This window comes from Rosa rugosa, chromosome 1 (genome assembly GCF_958449725.1).
Source record: "Rosa rugosa chromosome 1, drRosRugo1.1, whole genome shotgun sequence".
Taxonomy (NCBI): Eukaryota; Viridiplantae; Streptophyta; class Magnoliopsida; order Rosales; family Rosaceae; genus Rosa; species Rosa rugosa.
Window position 1 is genome coordinate 52795229 of NC_084820.1, and position 24985 is coordinate 52820213.

General features: G+C 37.5%; 3 protein-coding genes across 4 annotated transcripts; all 3 read right to left on the bottom strand.

Annotated features, from left to right (window-relative positions):
• Positions 1 to 14: 14 nt before the first annotated feature.
• LOC133725422 (beta-galactosidase 17) lies at positions 15 to 6791 on the bottom strand. Its single transcript, XM_062152685.1, has 20 exons — positions 6760 to 6791; positions 6294 to 6522; positions 5733 to 5843; positions 5325 to 5520; positions 4899 to 4987; positions 4613 to 4693; positions 3769 to 3863; positions 3456 to 3526; positions 3155 to 3245; positions 2968 to 3085; positions 2791 to 2886; positions 2652 to 2700; positions 2386 to 2564; positions 2209 to 2286; positions 1807 to 1956; positions 1526 to 1576; positions 965 to 1133; positions 698 to 843; positions 525 to 590; positions 15 to 442 (listed from the first exon to the last, which is right to left on the bottom strand). The coding sequence occupies exons 1-20, from the start codon at positions 6774 to 6776 to the stop codon at positions 338 to 340; spliced, it is 2187 nt and encodes a 728-aa protein (XP_062008669.1). The 5' UTR covers positions 6777 to 6791; the 3' UTR covers positions 15 to 337.
• Positions 6792 to 7759: 968 nt separating this feature from the next.
• LOC133740878 (probable protein phosphatase 2C 78) lies at positions 7760 to 8487 on the bottom strand. Its single transcript, XM_062168822.1, has 2 exons — positions 8037 to 8487; positions 7760 to 7971 (listed from the first exon to the last, which is right to left on the bottom strand). Exons 1-2 carry the CDS (start codon positions 8364 to 8366, stop codon positions 7933 to 7935), a joined length of 369 nt encoding a protein of 122 aa, XP_062024806.1. The 5' UTR covers positions 8367 to 8487; the 3' UTR covers positions 7760 to 7932.
• Positions 8488 to 18088: 9601 nt separating this feature from the next.
• Positions 18089 to 20912, bottom strand: LOC133725425 (protein indeterminate-domain 7). Of its 2 annotated transcripts, XM_062152687.1 has the most exons (4): positions 20497 to 20912; positions 20076 to 20349; positions 19569 to 19965; positions 18089 to 19278 (listed from the first exon to the last, which is right to left on the bottom strand). In XM_062152687.1, exons 2-4 carry the CDS (start codon positions 20284 to 20286, stop codon positions 18300 to 18302), a joined length of 1587 nt encoding a protein of 528 aa, XP_062008671.1. In that variant the 5' UTR covers positions 20287 to 20349; positions 20497 to 20912; the 3' UTR covers positions 18089 to 18299. The 2 variants fall into 2 exon arrangements, with proteins under 2 accessions (XP_062008671.1, XP_062008672.1); XM_062152688.1 differs by lacking the exon at positions 20497 to 20912 and having other exon boundaries at positions 20076 to 20443.
• Between the last annotated feature and the right edge of the window lie 4073 nt (positions 20913 to 24985).

The window sequence follows — 24985 nt, forward strand, 5'->3', positions numbered from 1 at the left end:
AGACCAAAGCTTACTTGACGCTGGAAAACAAGATCTAATATAGAATGAATGGCCTCCGCATATGCGAGAGCTAACAATTTGCTTAACATCCTCACTTTTAGTTTCAGAATTTCGTCACTCATACTTATAACAATCTATACATCTTTCTTTCTTTACTCTACAAGACAGAGAACCTTGTATAATGCTTCATTGCTTGATTTGTGTCTCCATTAACTCTGTATGACGAACATGATGGAAGATATTTCAGATGTGCTAGCATTTCTAAATCAAGAACAGTCAAGTTCCACCCTTTTCAAGTTTTCGAGCAAAACCCAGATCATCTCATATAATAATTGCACTACAACTGATGCAGATTCGATTTACTTGGAGCACAGGTAAAGTCTGGCTGATCGACCAAGTGTACCACAAGCTCAGGGTTTGGCGCTTGTAACTCAAATATCACCTGCGAAACGTGACAAAAATAAGAGAGAAGAACTCTGTCAAAAATAAGTGAGAGAGAAAAAATAGCTTTTGGGATTTCATACCACAATGTTCTCCCCATGCCTAAGGATAGGAGCAGGAACATAAAGGTTGCACTGTGGTCCCTTTAACTGCAAAATGCACCCATGTCTTAATATGTAGAGTGAAAGAATACATGCATGTTCTACAATACACAGGAGATATTGTACAAATGATGTAGAGAGAAGCACTAATTTACCGGCCAAAATCTTCCTATATTGAAATTGTTAATAGTCACAATTCCTTTACCCCAACCACTCAATGATATGAACGTATCTTTTATTTTGTCTTGTTTGCTGATAGAAAACTTTCCAGCATAGAATGCTGGTTCATTTGAAGCAGTTGCTGCAAAAGAAAACCAATGTCAATATTCATTTTTTTCTCGTGATCAAAATGGTGACCTTATTAATGTTGCAGCTTTGCAACACTAAATAGAAAAGAACTGAAGACATATTTAGAAGCATACTTGACTTCAGTTTTAACTTTTTACGGGTTGACATTGTAATGAATCCAGAATCTGTAGCCTGAATTATGGGATTGACTTTCGGATTCTCGTTCAGGTTGAGTAGAGGCAACAAGTACATTTTCCATCCACGGAGAATTCTTCCATCCAGATAAACAGAAGATAGAATACCCTACAATGAGAGCAAGTAAAACCAGTCAAATATCACCGATCGTGCTAGTATATTGATAGAACTCAAATTCTTGACTAACTGGCATACCGAATATGTCTTGCCTCAATATTGATGTGTAGTAAAAGAGTGAGTCCTAATTAACCACTTAACAAATGATGGAATTTGCAACCACATCCATGATTCATTGCTCATTGTTTTGCAAAGTAAAAACTACTACTGAACATTATATCTTATAAATTGAACAAGAAAAACAGATAAAGACTCCATATGCAATCAAACGCAACTAGGACAAATTTTGATTACTACGAGTTGAATGATCTTACCAATTACCTTCTGCTTCATAAAATATATTATGAAATAGAGAATACAGTTTCTTATTGCATGCACTTTACCTTCATGTCAAAGATATATGGCCCATAATTTAAACGTCCCATATTTTCAACCTACAAGAACAGAAAATACCAAATTAAACAGGAAAAACAGGGGAAATTGAACATTTATAGAGAAAGAAGAAATAATGGAAAACAATTAAAGCTTATTCTATCAGAGAGATGTACATCAATACTTATGTGTTATGAACTATATAAAGCTGTGAAGATCCATTATTTAATTTTCCTGATAAGAAATGAAAGTAAAAGGAAATGAAGGGGAAAATAGAGAAGATTGGGGTTACCAGCACATATAAGCTGATTTTGGAGAGACATTTAGTATTAGGAAGGGACAGTGGTTGATTCGACCATCTTTCAAATGTGCCAACGTATGTTGGTTTTCCATGCCCATCTTGAGAAGGACATGATATAAAAACTTGAGCTCTGTCATGCACCTGAAACATGAAGTAAATGTTTCAATCCTTTTTAGACTAATAAAAGATTCTGTGATATATTTCATACACTGAACAAACAATGGATCGCTGTGAGGCTTGGACTCTAAACAAACGACAATACTAATTTTGTCACCTCAGCGGAAGAGAGAAAACAAATATCGAGCAGTGCTACATAGAAAATTAACTCACACATCATAAACCTAAACGTAAAAATCATCAGCTTAATTGTAAAATATGCGAAGGCTGCAGTACCTTTGGTATGGATACAATGTTTCCACCATCATAGTCCTTTGCAGCATATTCAGTTACATATAACAAAAATCCAGACATCTGAAAACAAGGAGTACTGATAAATAGATGGTACATTGGAATGTAAGGCAGGAAGATATTTAGATCACTTGTTGCAAGTAAGCATATAATCTTACACACCTGGCCTACCGACTCCATTGTTATTGGGTTTTCAGATTCAACCACATCAAAATCATGTATCATATCAAACAAATTCCCGGTTTTTGATACGTGAATATATCCGTATGTTTTCTTTTCAATATCAGATGGAATTGGAGGGAGAGATTCTGAACTGTATTGCTCTATAACCTTCCTAAGTGCTGAAAGAAACAGCATTTTTGATAAACCTTGTTATTTAGAAAGATAATATTACTCCACTTAAGAGAATATACAGCTTAAAACCATACCTTTGAATTTTGCATTGCTCACATCCCCAGACTCCCTAATTGGTGCATCCTGGGCAAATTGGTGTTAGCAGTTTTGCATTTATAGTTTGTAGCATAGATTTAGACCAGAGTTACAACAAATAAGAAAACTTGTTCTTACATAATCATAGGAAGTGAGATCAGGCTTGTAATCAGACTCATCTGAACCAGTGTTTGCTCCATTATAAAATCCAAAGTTTGTTCCTCCATGTGCCATCTGGAAATATGAAATTTAAGGTTAAGGCTTTACCATATAATTTTACTTCATAGCACGACAAGAATGAATATTAGTGCATACATAAAGCACTGCAGAACCATTTCTTTCTAAAATTCTTTTTAAGGAAGCTGCTGTAAAATCAGCATCAGTTTGCGCATTCTTCTCCCCCCAGTGTGTTAGCCAACCTGTGTAAAACTCCCTGAAGCAAGTATCATGAGCATTTTGATTACCAGAGAACAAAATCAATGATGACTAACTAGAAACTTACGAAGAAAGTGGCGGTGATTTCCCTGCGGCATTGAACTCTTTTTGTAACTCAAATATAGGCCAAGGATTATCACCAGTAGTGAAGTCAACAGCTGCAAATCAAAAATAAAGATTAGAGGTTATAAGAAGAGCACATGATGCACTCTAAAGAGTGCCTATATTGTGTCAAGAGCCAATACTATGTGAACAGTATAAAATTCTGTTAAGCTTTAGTATGGCATACATTATTGAAGACGGTATTGAATAAAGTAATTCATGATCACAAGTTTATACAGTATAAAAATATATAAGGTGAACTTTACCAGAAAAGACAGCATCTCCACGAATTGTTCCTTTCTCCAGAGTTTCCCTAGAACCTCCATCTGTAGTATACCTACCACAATGAAAATGAAACGTGAACATTGTAATACAGTGCTATGTCAAAATGTCCATCTGCTCAAAGTAAATTATTAGAACACCACTTTCTATATACTAATTGGAGCGACCGCTAACTAGGTCATGTTTGAAGGCAACACATGTAGCCACCATGAATGAATCATGATTGTTCTCTGGCATAAGCATCAAATTAACAACAATATTTGCAAAGGACTATGAACACAAGGCTGAATGACTTACAAAATTACTTCATCCCCAAGGTGCTTTCTAGCCAATGAGACCAAGTGATGAAGATAAGCTTTGTCACTTGCATATGAACCATACTCATTTTCAATCTGCAAAATCCTGATTTATTGTGATTTACCAACAAGACAATCTCAAAGTAAGAGAATCAAGCATCTTGAACAATTAGTTTGACAAGGTTGAACAGTAAATCAGACACCTCTAAGATGATATATAAGGACAGTGTTGATCAAAAGGAAAAGTGAGACAATTTGGAAGTGTCATAACAATTTTGCTGCCACATGTCTTAGTGGTTAGGAATTAACCCTGGAACTCAAAAGTACATAGTAAAAAGAAATGCCATGGAATACTATCTCTTGGTATCCATATTTTCAATTTTTAATACCACCAGTCCCTTGTGTCAATTCAAGAATATACAATTACGCATCAAAATTCTCAACAAATTGTTTTAGAGCTACATAGGATTCTGATATTAATTCAATCTCTGTATAATGTCTATCACTTCCTAGACTCCCTCACTGATACAGATTATGAAGATATTTTTGGTATGACGTTGCACCATAATTAGATTCTTTTCTCCAAAAAGGACAAAATCTTACTTTGGAAATATAAATGAAGCTACTTTGCAGACATTGTATCGAAGGCCCTGGCCATAACAATGTAGAGAGTTGCCCATAATTAAGTTGAATACCAACACTTCAACAAGAGCTCTCGTCCAGTTTTTGCAACTTAGACACTTCATTCCTAGCATTGTACGTGTTTGTCTTTTTTTTTTTTTTTTTTTTATAATGTTTTAAGCATCATGGAAATGGGTCAAGCGAAACACTAAATATCAACATACCTGAACCATTATAATTGGACCACCATTTCCATAAAGAAGAGGAGCTATCTTTGGAAGTAGGCTTCCCCACCATCTTTCAACCTTCAACAGTTCACAATTGAGCAGATATCAAATTGCTGCAAATCAACAAATACATAGGTAGTCGCGGACCATGTCCTACTTGTATGTCAAATTCATATCACCAGAATCCAATATATTATACCTCTTAACCAAAACGTGCATGCTCTAGACTGGTATACCATACATGCTATATCTAAAAAGAAGACAATGCATAAGGAAAACATACCAATTGAAGGAAAGCTGGGTCAGATGATCTTAGTGTGAGAGCTGGCTTGATGGCAAGTAACCAAGCAGGGAAACCACCCAAATCCCACTCTACAATTTAAGCATATTCAATAACAGTTATTATCTCCATTGTTATTACATTATCAGCACCACCACTACTACGTGGCAACTGAGGATAAAATAAAAAAAAGCAAGAACACTTGGAACTCAAGTATCAGATGTATCTCCCACACATTTAAGACTAGAAGTAGACCAAATAGAACAATATATTGCAAGACCAAATAAAGGATAACATTTAGCTTTAAAACAAAACAGATTCGAAATACAAGATACGTATTAGGGGAAAGGGAAATATAGAAGGTTCTCATCTGTATAGTTAACATAAAGGAATGCAGAAATTTCATAAATCTTGATAGTCACTACTGACCTCCACATATATATGGCCCAGGTCTAAGCATAACAGCAAACCCAAGCTTCTGGCAGAGTTCGAGAAATGACACTAAATCTGCAATACCCTCAAAATTCAAAGTACCAGCTCTTGGTTCATGCAGGTTCCAGGGTACATAAGTTTGAATAGTATTTAATCCCAGCGCCTTTGCTCTCAATAGCCTATCTTCCCAGTACTGCCACATAACCACATCAATACATTCAAGACTTCACTAAATAAAAATGGTCATTTTCTCAACAAACATTAAACTGTATTCTATAAAGGAGCAACTTTGAAGCATGTAATGACTGAGGAGTTTCAGCATGCTCTTTCAACTTGATGAATTCAGCTGGTGATGTATATATTTAACACTATAAACAATCAGACAGACCAAAGAAGAAAGAATACCTCAGGAAGAACCCGAAAATAATGCAAGTCACCCCCAATGATCTGGAAAGGCTGACCATCTTTCCAGAACCTGTCTTCTGAAATTTCAAACTTTCTGACATAATCTGGACTCTGCAAATCAACCAAACAAACTTCTCAATCCACTAGATGAAGTAATGACACACACACACACAGAGTTTTTTTTAACTATAATCGAGTACAATTAGTGATTCTCTCCAACTTGATCCTCAATTTACTAAACACTAACCATGTAATTCTTATCAGCCTTCTATTGGGTAGCTGAAACATAGCTCAAAAAGTAAAATTCACTCTAAAAATTCCTCCCATAAACTATCATCTCCTTTCAACTTTCCCAACCAAGTTGAATGTCATTCACTATACATGGGATCAGAGATCAAATCCCAGAAATCAAACACCTAATGGACCCGGATAACGATCAAAGCTGAGTGCTTTGCTTCTGCAAATGATTTGAAACAAAACCAAACTGACCCACAATCAAAACCCAGTACTGAGTTTCCATTTCCAATGAGATTTGACGCTTTTAGAAAGTAAAAGACTTACGCTTTTGGTTGTTGGATGGTGCTGTTGGTCATTTTGAGATTGGGAAAGAGAAGGTAGAAGAGCAAAGACAGGGACAAAGACCCCGAAGGCTATGAGAGAGAGGAGGAGGAAGAAGAACAAGGTGAGTCTTGTGCTTCTCTTCCTGGCCATTGTTGACCAGTTGGAGCTCGACACTCCATGGTGATGATGGTGAGAGCTCTTATTATACTTCATTGCGTAAGCTGCAAAGCTGTTTTACCAATAACGGTCAGGTGTCGATGTACCAATGTCTACTGTTATGGTAATAAGTTAAAACAGAATCTCAAACGCTTCCTAATCATTGATTCACCCTGATAATCTTTCAAGAAATGCCCAACTCAGAGTCTTAATATTCTGGTCTCTCTTCTTTTTTTCTTTTTTTTTTAATTTGTTGTTTGATTTATCTTTCTTTTGCTAAAAAATAAAAATTATAAATTTATTCCTGCACCTCGTTAATCCGATCATGGCCGGATTACCCACCGTTGCCGCCCATTTAAGTGGCTGGCAACAATCTCTGTTGCTCGGCAGTTAGAGAAGCGTAGCAAATTGACCGTTCAATTAGGGTATAGAAATGAAGAAGATGCGGGGAAAGTGATAGATGAGGTAGAATATATTCTAATTTTTTGAGAATTTGAGGAAGTAGAATTTGTATCTTTTGACATTTGTGAGATATTTGGTGACCAAATTAGGATTAGTTGTGACGGCTATGTAAAAGCACCTTACAAACACATGAATTATTGAAATATTATAGGGCTAATTACTGTTTAGTACCCTGTGGTTTGAGTCCCAAATCAATTCAGTCCCTGCACTTTCAATTTCATCAAAAACACCCCTGCGTTATCAAATCTCGTCCAATAGGTCATTCCGTCACTCTTCCGTTAAATGGTGCCGTTAAACTGCTGACTATGCCTGCCAACTCAGCTCAGGCGGGGCCCACATGAAAAGTAAAATTCCAAAATTGCCCCTGCCTCTATTTTACCTCCAGACCCAGCTCTGTCCTTGTTCTTCCCCTCAGCAATTTTACTACCTCCAGTTCTCTTAGCAAAAGCCTACACCCATCATGAATCATATTACAAAACCCATTCTTTTTGTGGCTGCTACTAATTATTTTAATTCTCAAAGTTTTTTTGCTTTTTCTTCTTCAATTTGTCAAATACTTCTCAATCCATCATTCTTCTGTCAAAAACATAGAACCTGATGGATTTGATTTCTCATCTTTAAACAAGAAACCATATACTTTGATCAATTCTTAATCACGCATTTGTTGTTCTGCAAAAAAAAAAAATTAATAGATCCAGAACATAAGAAAACAAAGGAGAGTGAATCTGAGAAAATGGGAAGGAACAAGGGAGTAGTGGACTTCGACGAGTCACACCAGATGACTTCGATCTGGCGAATCCGTGCAAGGACTCGGTGGTGATGCTGGAGATGAGGATTCTTCGAGAGAACTCATTTGCAAGGACTGCTCTCAAATCCCCCAGATTCGCAACATACAGAACGTCATTTGTTATAGCCCCGACCAAACAACATGACCCGACAGAAGCAATTGACGGCTTCATCGGCCACGATCGCTTCACCAAACGCAGAAACTCCTCCTCAGTGGCACTGAACGCCTTCTTTATCACATCCACAGATAACCCACCTTGTTCCATGGCAAATTCTACACAAATTCAACCTAAACACTCAGGAATTTTTAACTATAAAATCAATCAAAACAAAACCCACCTTGTTGACGAATCTAGAAGCTTCCGGTCCGCCGTGACCGTCATACACGCCGACGTACGTGGCAGAGGGAGAGGTAAACACCTGTCCCTGATCCTCAAGGCTCGAATTGGCCTGAACCACAGCGATCGAGTAGTCACCGGAGGCGTGAGGCTTCAAGTCAGTATGCCAAAGCAACCCATCACCGCCGCCGGACCCAAGTCTCAACCCAAGTCGCTTATGCAAATCCAAAATGACACCATCTCTGCCACCAAAGCTGCTCTGAATCCCGTACGCACCAACATCATCATGCCCAGAAGCACAAGCAGAAAAAGGTCCTCTCTTTCTTTGCATCTGCTGCTTTTGATATGGAGGTTTCTCGAACCGCCGACGGCGACCGGCAGTAGTAGCAGGGCTCGACGAGCTAGATCTGGAGTGAGTCAACGGAACAAGTCGGATGATTTGGGTGGGAATGTTTGTGTGTGTGTGAGGACGGCGCTGGGTCTGGAGGTAAAATAGAGGCAGGGGCAATTTTGGAATTTTACTTTTCATGTGGGCCCCGCCTGAGCTGAGTTGGCAGGCATAGTCAGCAGTTTAACGGCACCATTTAACGGAAGAGTGACGGAATGACCTATTGGACGAGATTTGATAACGCAGGGGTGTTTTTGATGAAATTGAAAGTGTAGGGACTGAATTGATTTGGGACTCAAACCACAGGGTACTAAACAGTAATTAGCCCAATATTATATTACTCAAATGTAAAATGACTAGTAAGCACACTAGTTTTTTAAAATCCAAATATGTAAGAAAAAATAAATACATAAGCAATTAATTAAATATGCATTAACCATATTTAATCTGCATTAACCATATACACACACAGTGTAGCTAGGTTAAAAAAAACCCTAAGGCAGCGCTCTGTGTGCAGCCGCCCAACCCTAGCAAACTGAGCGACGTACGTCGCTCCTCCTTCGATCTCAGTACCGCCATCATGTCCACCATCGACGCTGTCACCTCTTCCTTTGCTGCATCGCTGGCGCTTGCTAGCAGGGATGTGATTGATGTCTCCAATGCCTCTGGTGGAATCCAACGACGGGCCACGCAGTCCTTTCTGTTGGCACGTCCTCTGGTGAAGAAGCCGGCCTCCTTGAACGATCTGAAGCGCTTTCTCAAGCGAGTTTGGGTCTTGGACAAGGATTTTAAGATTCAAGAAAGAGCTCCAAACCGTTTTGTCCTAGCGTTCGACCTGAGAAAGGATCGAAATAAAGTTTTGAAGGGAGGACCATGGCGTTTCAGTCACGCCCCGATCGTACTGCAGGAGTATGACGGCGTTACGCCTATTGAGGATGTCGCTCTGACTCTACTCTTCTTCTGGGTTCGCATCATAAACATCCCGCCGCTATTTGAAGAGCCTGACATGATTAGGAATATAGCTTCGGTGGCTGGTAAGTTCCTTGAACTGGATGATAAACTGTTTGCGAATCAGGGCAAGGTTAGAGTGTGTGTGGCTCATGATATCTCAAAACCATTTTTCCTCAAGAAAACCCTAAAACTTGCATCTGGGGTGGAAGCTGAAATTTCATATTTTTTTGAGAACTTGGTGGGAAAGTGTGATCACTGCAATTTGATTTATCATGAGAGTGATCATTGCCCTCTACTTGGGCGTCATGCCACACCGAATACAGCTGATCAAAGAAAAGAAATCGTTGGTCCTTCATTGGGTTTTACTGCTAACAAATTTGTTGATGGGACCTTTCGTTTTCAGGGTGTCCAAACACCGATTTTACCAAATGTTTGCAGGTCACTCTTCCAATCCAAGGAAGCATGCAAACCACGTAAACCTATTATCCTGCGTGCAAGAGACCTAGCTCTATCTGAGATAGGTGCGGAGTTTCCTCAACCTCTGGCACTGGCAGTGATCCCCGACCCTGAAGTAAATGCTCCAGAAGCATGCTTGCAGGTTACGGAAGTGTCACCATTCATACCGGTTGAGAACACTCCAGGTCTAAAAACTCTTGAAGACACAAGTATACCTGCAGTAGTGGAGACCATAGCTAAGGCGAATAGGGTTGACAAACGTCAACTGCCTCCCTCTCCTACTAAATCCCCCCAAAAGCTCAAGTTCCTGCTACCAGAACTCTTCAAACCGCTCCTCCCCGAAGTTCAAGCAAAGAAACAAAAGCTGCCAATGTTCACCAGTAAGTTCTCTGCTAGATCCCTGGGAATGGTTGAGGCACCTGGACATATTCTTGTACCAAAGGAGATGGTCTCTGCCAACCCTGCACCAAACAAGAAGAGAGGAAGGCTGTTGGGGGCAAAAAACAAAAATCCTCCAAAGTCGAAGAAGGTGACTGATGCACAAGAGATCTGTTATGCTTATCTCTCAAAGCCTCCTAGCCCTACTGTTAAGGGCAAGGAGAAATTTTAATTTTCGTATTTTCCTAAACTTTGCCTAATTACTATGCTTCATTTTCATAGTATTAGGCTCGCTTTAGAATAAGTGAGCATTGGTTGTCTAATGGGTGGTGCTAGCATACCACGTCCTAAACTTGTCTTAGGTATGGCAAGGGAATGTATGTATCCGTGCCATTCTGGCTTGAGTTGAATGAAATGATTGATTTGGTTCAAAAAAAAAAAAAAAAAAAAAAAAAAAAATTTCTCATTGGATAACATTAATTTTTATCTTCTCTACCTAAATTTGAATTTATTACTTTTTTTGTCTTTTTGTTGTCTCAGTCCTCGTAGTTAATTCGTTATTCAATTAACAAAACCATTAGCGTTAACTTCATCAAATTCTTTGCAATACCTTTTGTGAACTCTGCAAATAAAAAATTTAAAACACCGAAAAAATCAATCTCTTATTCATTGCTCATAGTTGTAAATTTACTAATATTTTTACATGGATTGAAATAGAGAACATTGAAATTGAAAGAAAAAAATAAATTTTAAAAAGGAAGTAAATCAGATTATGATTTTATTAGGAAACTTTAATATATTTTTTATTGGTATAAATTAAATTAGAGATTTTCGTTAAAAATATTTATTTTTTAATTGGATATGTCATATAAGGATATTCTTGGAAATAGAAATTGGTTAGATAAATAAATTTAATAATTAAAATTAAAATGTAAGATGTAATAAGCAATTAGGGTGAACAAAGAAAATGGTAGGGTGCCAATAACCGCACCCAAAAGTGAAATTATTAGAGAGAAACAAAATTGGGGGTGTAGATAACAAATTTTGAGATGCGACTAAACTATCTCACAACTTTGTTCAAAAAATTATAAATCAAATAAAAAACACGACTTTTTTCCGCTCTTGTTGCATTACCTTTAAAAATTATTATCCAATGATGTGAGAAGCATGGTTTCAAATATCCATTCTCTATAATTGGACTAAGATTAATTTTGATGGATGAGGAAGTTATAGTGCTATTCTTTTGATTATTAGGGTCACTTAATTTGTTGCGCTTTTTTCTCAAATCATGATCTTGATGTTCCTGGCCGGGTCAGTCGAGGCGGTGGTAATGGCAATTGAACTTATTTGCATTCGAGATTGGAAACATCTTTGATTGAAGGTTGATCCATCCATAGTATTTGATGGTATTAGTAGACCTTCTCTTATCCTTGGCAGCTTTGATTTTGTTGGTTTAATTGCTTATACCATATTTCTCAAATGGTTTTTCAAGCTTCTCATTTTTTTTTTTTTTTTTTGAAAAGGCTCACAAAGTAGCCGATACTTTGAAATTATGGCATATCTTCTTCTAAATTAGTGTGTTGAGACGAGTCTCCACCTTAGCTTCCTTTTTGTTAATCCAATTTTGGGAGGTATGTCACTCCCCCTTCTATTGTTCTTCTTCTTTGATAGTTTGAATAATAAATGGAGTGATAGAGAGGCTGCCTCTCCTATCCTCGATCATTCAACCCAAAACCTAACCTCATGTGGCAAAATGGATCATCCAAAGTAAGAAATTGGCATGAGTATGATTAATTTGATGTTTAGTTACTTGAATGTGAATTAAGCCCAGGATTTTTTTTTTTTTGTTGGTTTGAACCCTCTGCAGGAGCTACACTTCCCTCCTCAAAGTAGAAATTATTCTTAGCCCAAATGAACTTGGGTTAGGTCCAAAAGCATAGCAACAGCCCAATCTAAGGGGATCTCATCCTGTCTTTGCCAATTTGTTTAAGTTGAGGAGACCAGCTTGTGTTCTACTTTCTTTCTTTCAAATTTTCAATGATCTTGGATATTGCAGGTTTTGCTTTCATTTGCCAAACAATGATGACGTTCTTCTAATCTAAAATGATGACGTTCTTCTATCTATCTCTTTCCTTATAGATGCCGTTTTTCTAGATTGGGCAGTGATGTGCTTTTCTCAATTATCGACCCTCAATTATTTTTTCTAAACTCTAGATGCATACAATCACTCATTAGCTAATAAGATCAATACATGTATATCAATGCACCGGCTCTTTCAAAGAATATTGAAAAGGATGCATTAGACAGAGGGGTACATAAACTCTTACTCAAAGATAAAATAGAGCTTTTCTTATGCTCACTATTTTAGTACTGGGGCATTCACATGGATTAAAGATTTTTAAAACCTATTCTTATTTCTCAAAAAAAAAAAAAAAAAAAAAAAACCTATTCTTATTTTGATAAGTTGAAAAATTGGCTTGGAAAACAAGCAGGGTATTGGTATAGTGTAATTTATTATTGGTACGTATAGTGTAATTTAATTCTCTGGACAATGTTTTCATAAAGTTTGGCATAGTGATTAATCTAATTGAAGATTTATCTAATTAAGATAATGCTAAAAGGAAAAGCAATTCATTAGCTAGCTATATATCTATTTCTTGTGAAAGTCTTTGTAATTTTTTTTATTGATATTTTGATAGTGATATTCGAATTTGCTTTAAAACTAACTTATAAATACTATAATCGTTATTTTTTGCATAAAAAAAAGAAAACGCTCTGCTAGGGTTTTTTCCCTAGCCGCGTTTTAGCAGCACCATCGTTGGAGATGAGCAGCAGTGTTGACACCGAGTTTGGTCGTACGCGGCGGTGAGTCTTACGGCCTCGAGCCCAAGGCGAGGTCGGTGGTTTTTGTGGGGAAACAGATGGGATCTGGACGAGAGTTGCGATTTGTTTCACGGTGGGACTCCAATCGCAGCACAGAAGCGGATCGGAGGTGGTGTCTTTCTACAGGATTGGACGAGGCTCGCTTCGCCTGATCTCGGCTGGGGGCAGATTTCTAGTTGACTGCGGTGGGAGTTGAAGTAAGGGGTGCAAAGGCTTGGGTTGCCAGAGATCTCTGCTCGAATTTTCTGCCGGATCTAATGGTGCAGTGGACCGGGCGACCTCCGGAAAGGTGGAACGCGGCAGCAGCAGCCTGGCCAATACGGGCTAGGGCTGTTGTCCCTTTTGCTGCTCGGGTTTGGACTTGGGCTTGTGGGCCTGGGCCTAAACTTGGGCTGATGGGCTCTTCTCCATCTGCTCAGATGTGGGCTTGGTTTCTTGAGCCTGGTTTTGAGCTCACGCTTGGGCTGGTTGAGTTTGTTGCAATTGCTTCAGTTATGAAGAGCAAGACCAACCTGTTGCCGAGGTTGTTGGCTCCGGAAGAGACCGAGGAGGGTGTTGGCTCCAACCCTAAGGGGAAGGAGCTAGCATTTTTCTAGGTCTCTGCTATTAGACATCTGGTTACAAGCCTTCTAAAGTTGGAGTAATCTCTATGAGCTTTTTTCTAAGATGTTTCTAGTTGTATTTGTACCACAATTGCTTGCTGGCATATTAGACTAGATGAATGATTTTTTCCTTAGAATAGCGAGGTTGTTCTTGCTTGCTTAGGCTTGCTATCCAGCGAGCGTCCCTTTAGACTTTAATGAGTTTAGTATTGGCTTAGATAGGTACTCCGGATTTTACCGGACTCTTATGTAAGTGCATGTTAGACTCTGGCCTATTTTTATGGCTTTGATATCTAATAACATCAAATCCTTTCAAAAAAAAAACTTATAAATACTGTTATCCACCAATAATTCATTCTCAATATAAATCGCCGATAAAGCATTCTGAAATACAAACCTTGAAATTTTTCTTTAATGGTTAGAAGGAATTGTCATTGTCAAATGTGCTGTAATTCACATCAACTTCAACCATAATTAAGCCAACAAATTATGATTCTTTATGAAGAAGTATCCAGCTATCTTTAATTTCAAAAAAGAGATGAAGAGCTAGATATATCATATATAACACCCAGGTAGCTCTCTCCTACATCCCCATCACCATGTGCAGTCTGCATGTGAAAGTGAGAGAAAGCAAGCTAGAGACAGAAAAGAAAAGCAAATGGAGAAGGAAGAGATAGCTAGAGATGATGATGATGGTAAGTCAAAGAGAAAAGGTTGCATTATTAACACAAAGGGTGGCAAAACATCTTTACAAAGACAAGTCAACTGTGTTTTTGATCAGTCATGCCAATGCCATTGATCCCCACTCCCCACCATGAGAATTCACAGACTCTTATTTGCCCTTCATTCTTTTATATTCTGTCATCTGCCTCATTTGCCTTGGTTTCTCTGCAGCTTTTTCACAGACCCATCATTTCTTATTCTTGTATTTTTGAACAGCTCAATGAACCAATCCACCGTATAACAAAAAGCAAGCACCCAGAAAACCCAAAGCATCAAATTGGATTACTATAGCTGGGCATGCCTTGGGGTCTGTCTCTGTGCCTTTACCTATCCTGTGAATGTGAAATGACAAACATGCTGTATAGCTAGTCTCTTCCTACACTTCTCTCTTTTGCTCAGGCAAACAAGAAAATGGCAATGCTGGCTTCTGTGACAATTCAAAAAGGCCTCTGTGTTTTTTCTAAAACAATATAACATAAAAAAGATCAAGAGGATTCAGAGAGGAATCTTTTGTTAAAATAAATTCCAAGTGGCCCTCCAAGACCACTCTCATTTCTCAAAGTAATATATAAAGCCAGCCAGCTAGCTAGCTCAGACATGCATATCTCTATGCATATGGACCTAACAATATCATCAGGTTATAGGGATGAGTATCTCTCTTTTTAGCTTCACTCTCTGGTTTTTATAACCCACTTTATCTGATGATGATAGGCTAATCATTTTTTTTTGTTTACTCAAAATTCGTATAATTTGATAATATAAACTTAATTTAACCTTTGAGGCCACGCACGTGTACAAAACAGAGGCATAGAGCATTTTCATGCATGCGAAAATCACTTTACATTACTAACCTAATTCAACATTTGAGGCTAGAAGTTGCAGAAGCACTAACCTAGCTATCATGCATCTTGTAAGTATACCACATTAAAATGTGAAAAGAGCCCTTAGAAATATCTTAATCAATTGATTATTAAAGTACTAATCAAATATGGAGCCCCATGCCCTTTCATTTCAATAATCCGCGCGAGTTGTTATCAATTCTATGCCAATGATTCACTGCTTATTATCGAAAAGTTAGTTGGTTTGATCGTAACTTTTTTTTTTCTTTCTATAATGGTGAATGAGAGATCTCAAGTTCAAATTTTTCTTTCCTTGAATGATTTAAAATGTTAATTTAGACTTTCATTTACACACTGTTTTTACAATTATAATTGTCAAATCAATAATAATTTAATTCTTATCATTCAAAGATCATCTTTGAATAAAGATTCAAATAAAGGAGATCGAATCATTGAAATAGATTATATGATCGATGGACTTAAACGAATCTAAATACCTTCAAACATTTTGATATGCATATTCTAAATATGAATCATGCAAATGTTAGACTTTCACAAATCTTCACCAATTTTGGTAACATGCAATTTCATTCATTGATCGAAATGGTTCATTTTCCTATCAAAGCTAGGTTGATCTCCCTATTATATTAGCGACATCAAAACAGTCATCTCACTTGTGTAAACACATGTTCATTTTGTCAATCAAATTAGAATATGACATGAGATGACGATGACCATATTGTTAAGCGTCTAATTTTTTGATGTTTGTATTATACTTACAAAGAAAAAAAGAACACAAACCGTCCCAATTATTGAATTTACATATACAAATGATAACATCCAAAAATTTCAAACTTCAGAAAGTTCTCTCATCCATGCACATAACCTTCATTAGAAAACTTGATTGATCATATGTTCTTTAGTGCAATATCCATGACAACTAAACAGTAGCACGTAGTGATAATTAAGTTCTTGGTATATTATTTACTAGCTAGCAAGCAGTTGCTATCTAATGTAATGTAGAATATAAGCTAGCATAACCAATGACAGTAACATCCGGTTACACTTATTCCTTACCAGGTCGGCAGGTCACATCAATTCTCATTTTCTGTCCACTTTCCTAATAGAAAATATTCCCCTCGATATAATATATGAAAACCATTGCATTGACCCTCTCTGCTGAGTTTGTGAAGCATTTTCTCTTCATGTGGACGATTAAAAACCCAAATCTATCTCAACTTGCTCAATTTTTTTTCCACACCGGCCACCGCGTACATTTGTAGAAACCGAATTCGACCATCCCGATCAATGTAGCATACCAATTCGTTTCAAGTGTTTGATCGATATATCCTTTCACTATTTTTTTTTTTTTTTCACTTTTGTATAAAATGTCATCACACCACTTGTAATCAATATAGTTATACAAGATATTCACGAAAATGCGGATGATCAAAGATAAAACGAGTTGTTCGGACAATCGAATGACCTACACACTTCAACCGAACTCAGTAAATTAAGTCCGGCATTCGCTTCTGATCCGGCGTGTGTACTCGTATATATAGCAGAAGAACGGTACCTGCAAAGAAACGTTATCTTCCACACACACACACACAGAACACAAGAATGCATAAGTTACTATTTCATGGGAGAAAAGATAATAAAAAAGAAAAGAAAAGCGTACTAAAGCTAAGGACCTAAAACTCCCACTATTGTTATTAGCTAGGTACAAACTTATACAAAAGAACATAAACTGATCTAGCTTCCTCGGGATTGAATCCCACTAGCAATGCACCCAGATTAGGTATCAAACAGCATCTCTCTTTTGTTTTCACATTGTGCGGCAGCAGCTAACTAACTTGGCTCACGCTCACACACGGGTGTACACCCACCTTGGCCTAGCCTGCACATACATTGAGAATCCAATGCTTTAGTTTTTTCATTCTCCCATTATCCCATACATACATAAATAATCCGTATATTCCTCTACTTTTTCCTAACATGTATTATATATACATTCGGATATTCAAAGTTGCCTGCCTACTTTTTTTTTTTTGGGCAATGTCCTGCCTACTTTATAATCAGAAATTATCGAACTATTTCTCTGGGTTAATTCACAGTTCTAATTTAAATGGTAGGAACTAATTTTAGTTAGTATGAAATCCAAGGATTAAGACAAACTAAACCTACTTTGCAATTTTTAAGTGGCCCACATATTGGACGAACGGGATTTTGGGGTTAGTGGAATTATAGTTTAATGGGAGATTGAAGAACACTAACTAGTTATGTAACTAATCATATAATAACCACATTGTTAATCTTACCAACCAAATCATGCATTGGCGCACAGCAACAAGAAAGTGATAAACTTTCTTAGAAACTAAAGCCAACCAAACATAGGTATCAACGTGTCTATTGAGCAACATTGTGGTGGCAAAAAACTGAAACCCTTTCTTCTGTGCAAGAGAAATATTGAAACCCTTTTATTGCTTACTTACCACCTCATGGATTAATCATGAAACCGTTTTCGTTTATATTAACAACATGCATTAATTTCATGAATTCTTTTTTTTTTTTTTGAAAGGAATTTCATGAATTCTTAACCCTCCCATATTTTGCATTGATACTTATAAGCTATCATGAATTCTTAACCCTCCCATATTTTGCATTGATACTTAGAAGCTTATAATATGATCAATAAAGGCTTATAATTGATAATTCAGAAAATGTAAGCAAAGCATGCATGCACATGACTTAAGTCAATTGATACTTATTCAGAAAATGTAAATAAAGGCTTAAGAAACTAACAATTTGTAAACAAAAGCATGCATGCCAATGACTTAAGTCCTCAAAATGTCGTCGTTTAATTCAGTTCAAGTTTCATGGATATTCCCTTGGGGAAGATTGATATCAAAATATATAGCTACTCTCCTCAATATCATATATTTGAGAAATCAAAATTAAGAAAGAGATATATTCAACTTTCACCATCTCTGGAGCTCTTTGTGGGGATGGAGCTAGCTATAGCTAGGCCAGGCCAGGCCAGGCTAACCCTGCCAATTAGGTTTTTGTGGTACTTGATTCTGCAAGTCACGGGTCGAACTACTACTGTTGTTGCTTACGCAGTTTCCCAGACCAGCGATATTAAGCATCATGTCACTGTGCGACAGTGCTTTTAGCCCCAAGAAATCTCTGGTCAAACCTTCCCCACCACCAATGCCACCATTTTCGTCAGCTCCACCACTCCGACTCCCGTCTTTGCTCTTCGAGTTCCCCAAAATGCCACCGAAGGCGTCCTCGAACGAGGTCCCTTCAAACCCAGTACCCGAAGACAGAGAGTTCATCATGTCATGCAAAAGAGAGCTGGCTTGCTGCTGCTGTTGTTGATGATGAACACTACCTGCTCCTGCTCCTCCACCAATGCCGTTGCCGGCAGCTGACACGTGACCCCCGAAGCCAGACAGGTGGGCCCGCGCCATGACGCCAGCTGGCACTGAGACCGAGCCTGAGGAGGTGCTGCTGCTGCTCATTGTCGCTCCCATCTGAGCTGCCTTCTGCAGCAATGCAGTGGCTGACATGTGAGGTGGGGATGACAAGGCTGCAGCAGCAGCAGCAGCAGGCACCTGGAATTGAGGGAGAGTGGGGCCCAAGCTAGGGTTAGGGTTTGGACCCAACTCCAGGTTCTGCTGGAAATCGTGATGATGATCCTGATTTCCAGAGAAGATAGAGGTAGCACTGGGTGGTGGGCCAGAAGCAAGCCAAGGTGGTAAGAGACTGTTGGTGGAACTGAAGCTGCTAATTTGCTGATGATCATTGTGCTCCTTCTTCATGAATGCACTGTATGCATGGAGGTCATGGCCATGGGGGTTGAAATTAATGTGGGGACCACCACCCATGAGGTTCATATGATTTTGAGGCTGAGGAGGAGGAGAAGAGAGGGTTTGCAGTGGTGTTGGGTTTATGGCTCTTGCACTCTCTTCTGCTAAAGCATCACAGAAAGCTCTGTGGGTGATGAAACTGTCCCTTCTGTGAAAGAAAATGAAAATCCCCAAAATTAAAGAGACAAAACAGAAGCAAACAAGGCCATTAATATGTCATATACAAAACTGCAAAGTGCTTTTTACAGAAGCAGTACTGACTTTCACACCCTCTCTTTTGCTCATCTCTTTCTGTAACCCAAAACCCATCAATCTCTCTCTCACTCCAATGTACCAAATCAAAGAATAATCAATCTGGGATTTCAAAGTTACATCTAATCAATCAAGTTGGTGGTAATTAATTGATTTAAGGTTTGGTGATTAATTAGTTCTTGTTACCTCGAGAAGAGAGTTCCACAGTCACATCTGTACTCTCTGGTGCCACAGGTCTTTGAATGGGCTTTCCAATCTGATTGAACCGCATACTTCTTTGAGCACTTCTCACATTTCCACTTCTTCTCACCGTGCTTTCTGAAAAAGTGCTTCTTGATCCCAGTCAAGTCCCCAAGAGCTCTTGAAGGGTCATGGTGCACACAGCTGGCTTCTGGGCACACATATACTTTCTTCCTCACCTCTTTGCTTGTTCTCTGCTTTAGCTTCCATGGCAAATTGTGCCCTCTTCTGTGGAGCTGAAGATTCTGATCCCTCTGAAACCCTTTGTTGCAGATCTCACATATGAATCTGTTTGTTGTCATGAGGGTCTTGGGAGACAAAGCTATCACTTCTGCATCTGGGTCTGATTCAAAACCCGGAAAAAAAAAAAGTTGAGCCCAGATGGGTGCACATAATTGTGCAAAAAGTGTACATCTTTTGGTAATTCTGAACTGTAATAAATAAGTTACCTACCTGGGTTTCCTGGCTGGTTTCTCTTCCTTTTCACACCTTGACTATTCGCGTGAGGCGGCGGTGGAGGAAAATACTGCTGAGAAAAGTTACTGGTGCCGATTTCAGTTGATCTGTTTCCAGAAGAGACACTAGCTTGGTCACCAGAAGCTGAAGTTAAATTAGACATGTTCTCATCCACCTGTTGTTGCTGTTGAAATTGCAAAGCTTTCATCTTTTTCTTCTTGAATTGCTAAGCTTCAACCACCATGGCTCCTATGGATCTTGATAGAGTTGCCTGAGTGAGAAAAAGAAGAGTGCTTTAGGATCTGAGTGAGAAGACAAACCAAACCAAAACAAAACCTAAAAGGGAAGGCAACAATTGATGTCTCTCAAGCTTATATGTATATATATATATATATATATTCACCCACTATATACACACCTTGATTGTTTCTTCTTTGATTTGTTTGGCTCCAACCCAACAGACAATTTTGGTTTTTTGAGAGTTTTGCTCTCAAAAGAAACAATAGAGAGAGAAGTGAAGCTGAGAGAGAAAACCAGATCCTGTAACTAAACTAAGCTATAGCTACTTTTCTTCTCTCCTTCTCATGGCTTAAGAGCCATATGTTTGATAATATTACCAAGAAGATCCAAACTATGGCCACACAAATATGAACAAAAGATAAAGACTGTGGCTGTCCAAAACTTAGAGAGAGAGAGAGAGACCTCTGTTATGTTTGAAGCTGGGTGCAGACCAAAACAAAAAACAATAGCTAGTCACAAAACAGAAGGGAACCCTACGGCTAAACTCTGACGTTGGCACTTTCTGTCTTTTCCTTTCTTCTCTTTCACAACCCCAGAAAAAAATCTGATCAATTCTTTATTGTATAAATGACAAGCTAGCTTTCATCTTAAACAAAAGTTTTCATTTTATTTTTCTCTGAACCTTTAGCTAGCTAAGCTAAAACCTTTTGTAAACTAATCACTAGCTACTACTACTATAGCATACTCTCACCTTTCCCTTCGCTTTTAAAGTAAAGAAAGCAACCATGTCAAAAGAGAGTATCATTTCCACTTATTTATATACAAGGTATGAGAGAGATTGATTTTGAAATGCATGATTTACTTTTACATCATGGGCATGCAGTAACCCTTTTTCCTTTCCCTTCCCCAACTTTCTACAATTACAGTGGCATGATTGATCCATTGATTAAGAAGCAATGGCTAAACTAGAAGCTTTCATGCTTCTTTAATTTCTTTAAACTCTTTCCCAGTTTCCTATTGCAGGTGTTGCATCTACGCTATTATGATGACTTAAACTATTACTTTCAAGCTAGGTGGCATGGTTAATTGAAATTTCTGACAGTCTTGGATGGTTTAAACGATAAATATATATTTGAGAGAGGAAAAAATCAAAGAATAATAGATTAGATCACATTATATGGATCTACATTGCTAAGCCTAGATAGCTCGATCGCCTGCCTAACTAATTAAAACACAGTTGCTTGGCCTCGGCCGCCTCTTTTGTTTTATCGTAAGATCCATGATTTGTACAATTATGGGTGGTACGTACTTGTAGATTAAGTTTGATTGGAGGGACTTGAGAAAGGTCCATAGCTAGCTAGCTTCCTTGTTGACTGAAATGTCAACAAACTAGCATGACCTTACCCTTATACCGAGTTAATGATAAGCTTGACTTCTATCTGTTCATAGAATTAAAGTTATAGTTACGTAGACAAAATAACATGATAGAACTTTTAGGGAAAGAAGAAAAAAAAAATCATGAGCTAGCACAACCAATAGTTTTCTTAATCTTTGTTTTGATGTTTAGCAATTACATTTTGATTAAAACATTTTAACAAATATCCTAATGTTGTCTTGATAATCCGAAAACAATCGTTCATGCATAATATGGGAAGGCGATTAGGAGATTCCTGAATAGGTATGTTACCCTTAACTATTGCTTAATCCATTGGCGATAAGATGGTGAATTGAAACATGTATCTTGGTAGCCAAAGGAAATAAACAGAGAAAAAATGATTCCCGCAATAGAGGCTAGCGAAAAAAAAGCAACCTGAATTGTGAAATTGGAGTTGTGGGGAAGCATATAATGCAAGAGCCATGCTATTATTAGAAGGACAATTTTTAGGATTCACCCTCGTTGTCGATTAACATATTTTTACTTAATAAATTTATAATCCAACGGTCTATATCATAAATTATCCTTTAAAGATCATCTCTGTAAAAAATAAATCGAATCGGATATCGTTTAATTATCTAATTGAATCAAACAAATGGATGGTTCTAACAACACTTACTACTACTATGATAAACCGTCCATGTATTTCATAGAATTGAATAACAAAAAGGTCTTCAATTTGATTGATTTTTTACAGATCGAGCTAATATTTGTATTATATTATACAACATGAATGGTTAGATTAGAAGCGGTGAATTGCTGCACCCTAAATAATGAGAGTCTAGCTAATATTCCTAAGCATATCGCTAGCATATTTCTTCCCAAACACATCTTCATGTTTTTTAATAATCTACCAACATCCTTTTATTTCTACTAATACATTATACATATATTAAAATGAGTGACTCTTTTCCGCCCATCTTATTTTTCCCCATTCTTTAATTTCTAACCATTCAAAGTTATTAGTTAACACTTTTAGGAATCAGAGGACTAAAATATGCGTCATTCGAACCAATGTGCTCATGATCGGAAGGGCTATTTCTGTCATTATATATTCTTGCAGGCACTGTTATGAGGTTGGACTGACTCAGTTGAATACTAGTAAAATCAGATGACTACTTTGAAGATAACTTCAATTATAAGGTATAAAGTACAACTAGATGACTAGACAAATGCATAATCTATATATTATGCATGCATATGCAGAACTTAAATAATATGTAGGTACATCTGGAGCTACATTATCGTAATCTCTCTGTTTGTCCATCTTTTCGATAAGCTTGTGTTCCCTCTCAAAATATAATAGCAGTTTGAATTTAGAAAGGGAATGGACATAAAAAACTATTATCATCTTTGTCATTTTCTTGTTTTATTCTTCAATGATTTAGTTTTTGAAAATGGGATCTTGCTCGACCAAAGTCTCAATATGCTCTCCCAGCTCATCTCCGTGATTAATATAATGCGTACAAGGCAAGCTTCTTATATATAAAGGAATGCAATTTTTAAAATAAAGAAAGAAGAGAAAAAAGTATGAGCAAAATTTCCATTTTTTGAAATGCTATTTGGCACCAATATCCGCCTATAGGTTTATTATGTATTGGTGCCGATCGATAATATATGAGTGTATATGAAGGTATGATATATAATGAAGTAATGGAATCAATTTTATGAAGTTCGATTTATTGTATTTACAACAGCGAGGGGTGCTATCTCCTAATGACATATAGATTGTAATATTTGAAATTTTAGTATTATGTGGATCGTTATATTTTTCGTCCTTTTAGTAAAATCACATGCATCATGTCGTCCGATCGAACAACGCCCCACCCACGAAACAAGACCGCACAACACTGAACAAAGATGGTTCACAAATAACAATGTGTTCCTCATGGTACGGAGGCTTTCATCATAATTTGAGACTAATTAAGTAAACTTTTGGAACTATAAAAGGTTCATATATGCATCAGCCAACACTAACCATAAGGTCCATAAACATACAAGATTTCACATTCTTTATGAGGTGGATATGTGTATATAGTTCGTTATAACTTATAATATCAAATTAATTATAATTAAGGTCGGCTAGCTGATTGCATATAGGTTATATATAGTTTAATTAGTGGAGCGGTAGGTAGGAGGAGGTCGAAATTGCTTCTTGCAAAACCCTAGAGTTGTGATTACCATCTGGTACTAGTTGTTACCTTGAGCTAGATAACCTGATGAAATGATGGGGTTTGAAATGACCTGTACGTGTTTTGGGTTGTTTCCAAAATTGCTATAGTAAATGTCCTCGGTGCCTCTGGCCTCTGCCTTTGTTTTAATTTGTTTTCTTCTCTTTCTTAATTTCACTTTCTTTTCAGTTCTTTAATTTGGTTTTGGCTGGGGTCAAATTATCATCCATCTAAGCAACTGGCCGGCCCCGATTGCCACCCATTAATTAAATTAGGGATTTGTCTGGTGAAAAACATTTACTGTACGGCATGTTATCAGTCGAGGCTAGCTAGGTTTTTCACCAGTTCTGCTTGGTTATCAATCTTTTTAGCTGTCTCAACTTTCTACTGACTCCTTTGATTAACAAGTTTAATCATGAAGTTAATTTTACATTTTTATGTACTAACAGACACTTGTAATATGCGATACGTCTGTAATGAGATTGTTATAAACACAAAGGAAAATGAGCCTGTAAGTGATTAAAAAGATTGAGAGTGGATTGGTAATTAAATGAAGTGAAAATAATAACAAAATAATTACCAATTGGAATAGCCGATATAAAACTTCTTTTAATTAAACTATCAAGAGACTTGATAAAAAGCTAAATGCCTAAATTGCCATGCGTGAGCTTGGAGACAAACGCATGAATATGAGTATGTGTTTGGCTCAGTGTGTCTGGTCCTGATCATTCGGACATAATTTGATTATTCTTTCTTTCTTCTTCTTCTATTTTTTATATATTTTATTTTACGAAAACAAAACCCATCACCACCAGTCACTCCCTACCTCAGCCATTGTCATCCAACGGTGACCCCTGATTGCCTTGTCGGTGTCGGCTGGTGCCACCTGCTATTTCCTCCTCCCTCCATCTCTGATCTGTGCTCGTAGCTCTCAGCATTTGCAAGATATTGTTTTAAAATCATATTAATCCTCTACCACTCGTAACTCTTGGCTTGATGTGGAGCCTGACTTGATTTAGATTTAGCAACAACCGTACCTAAACCTAGCTTCGAGTTTCCCT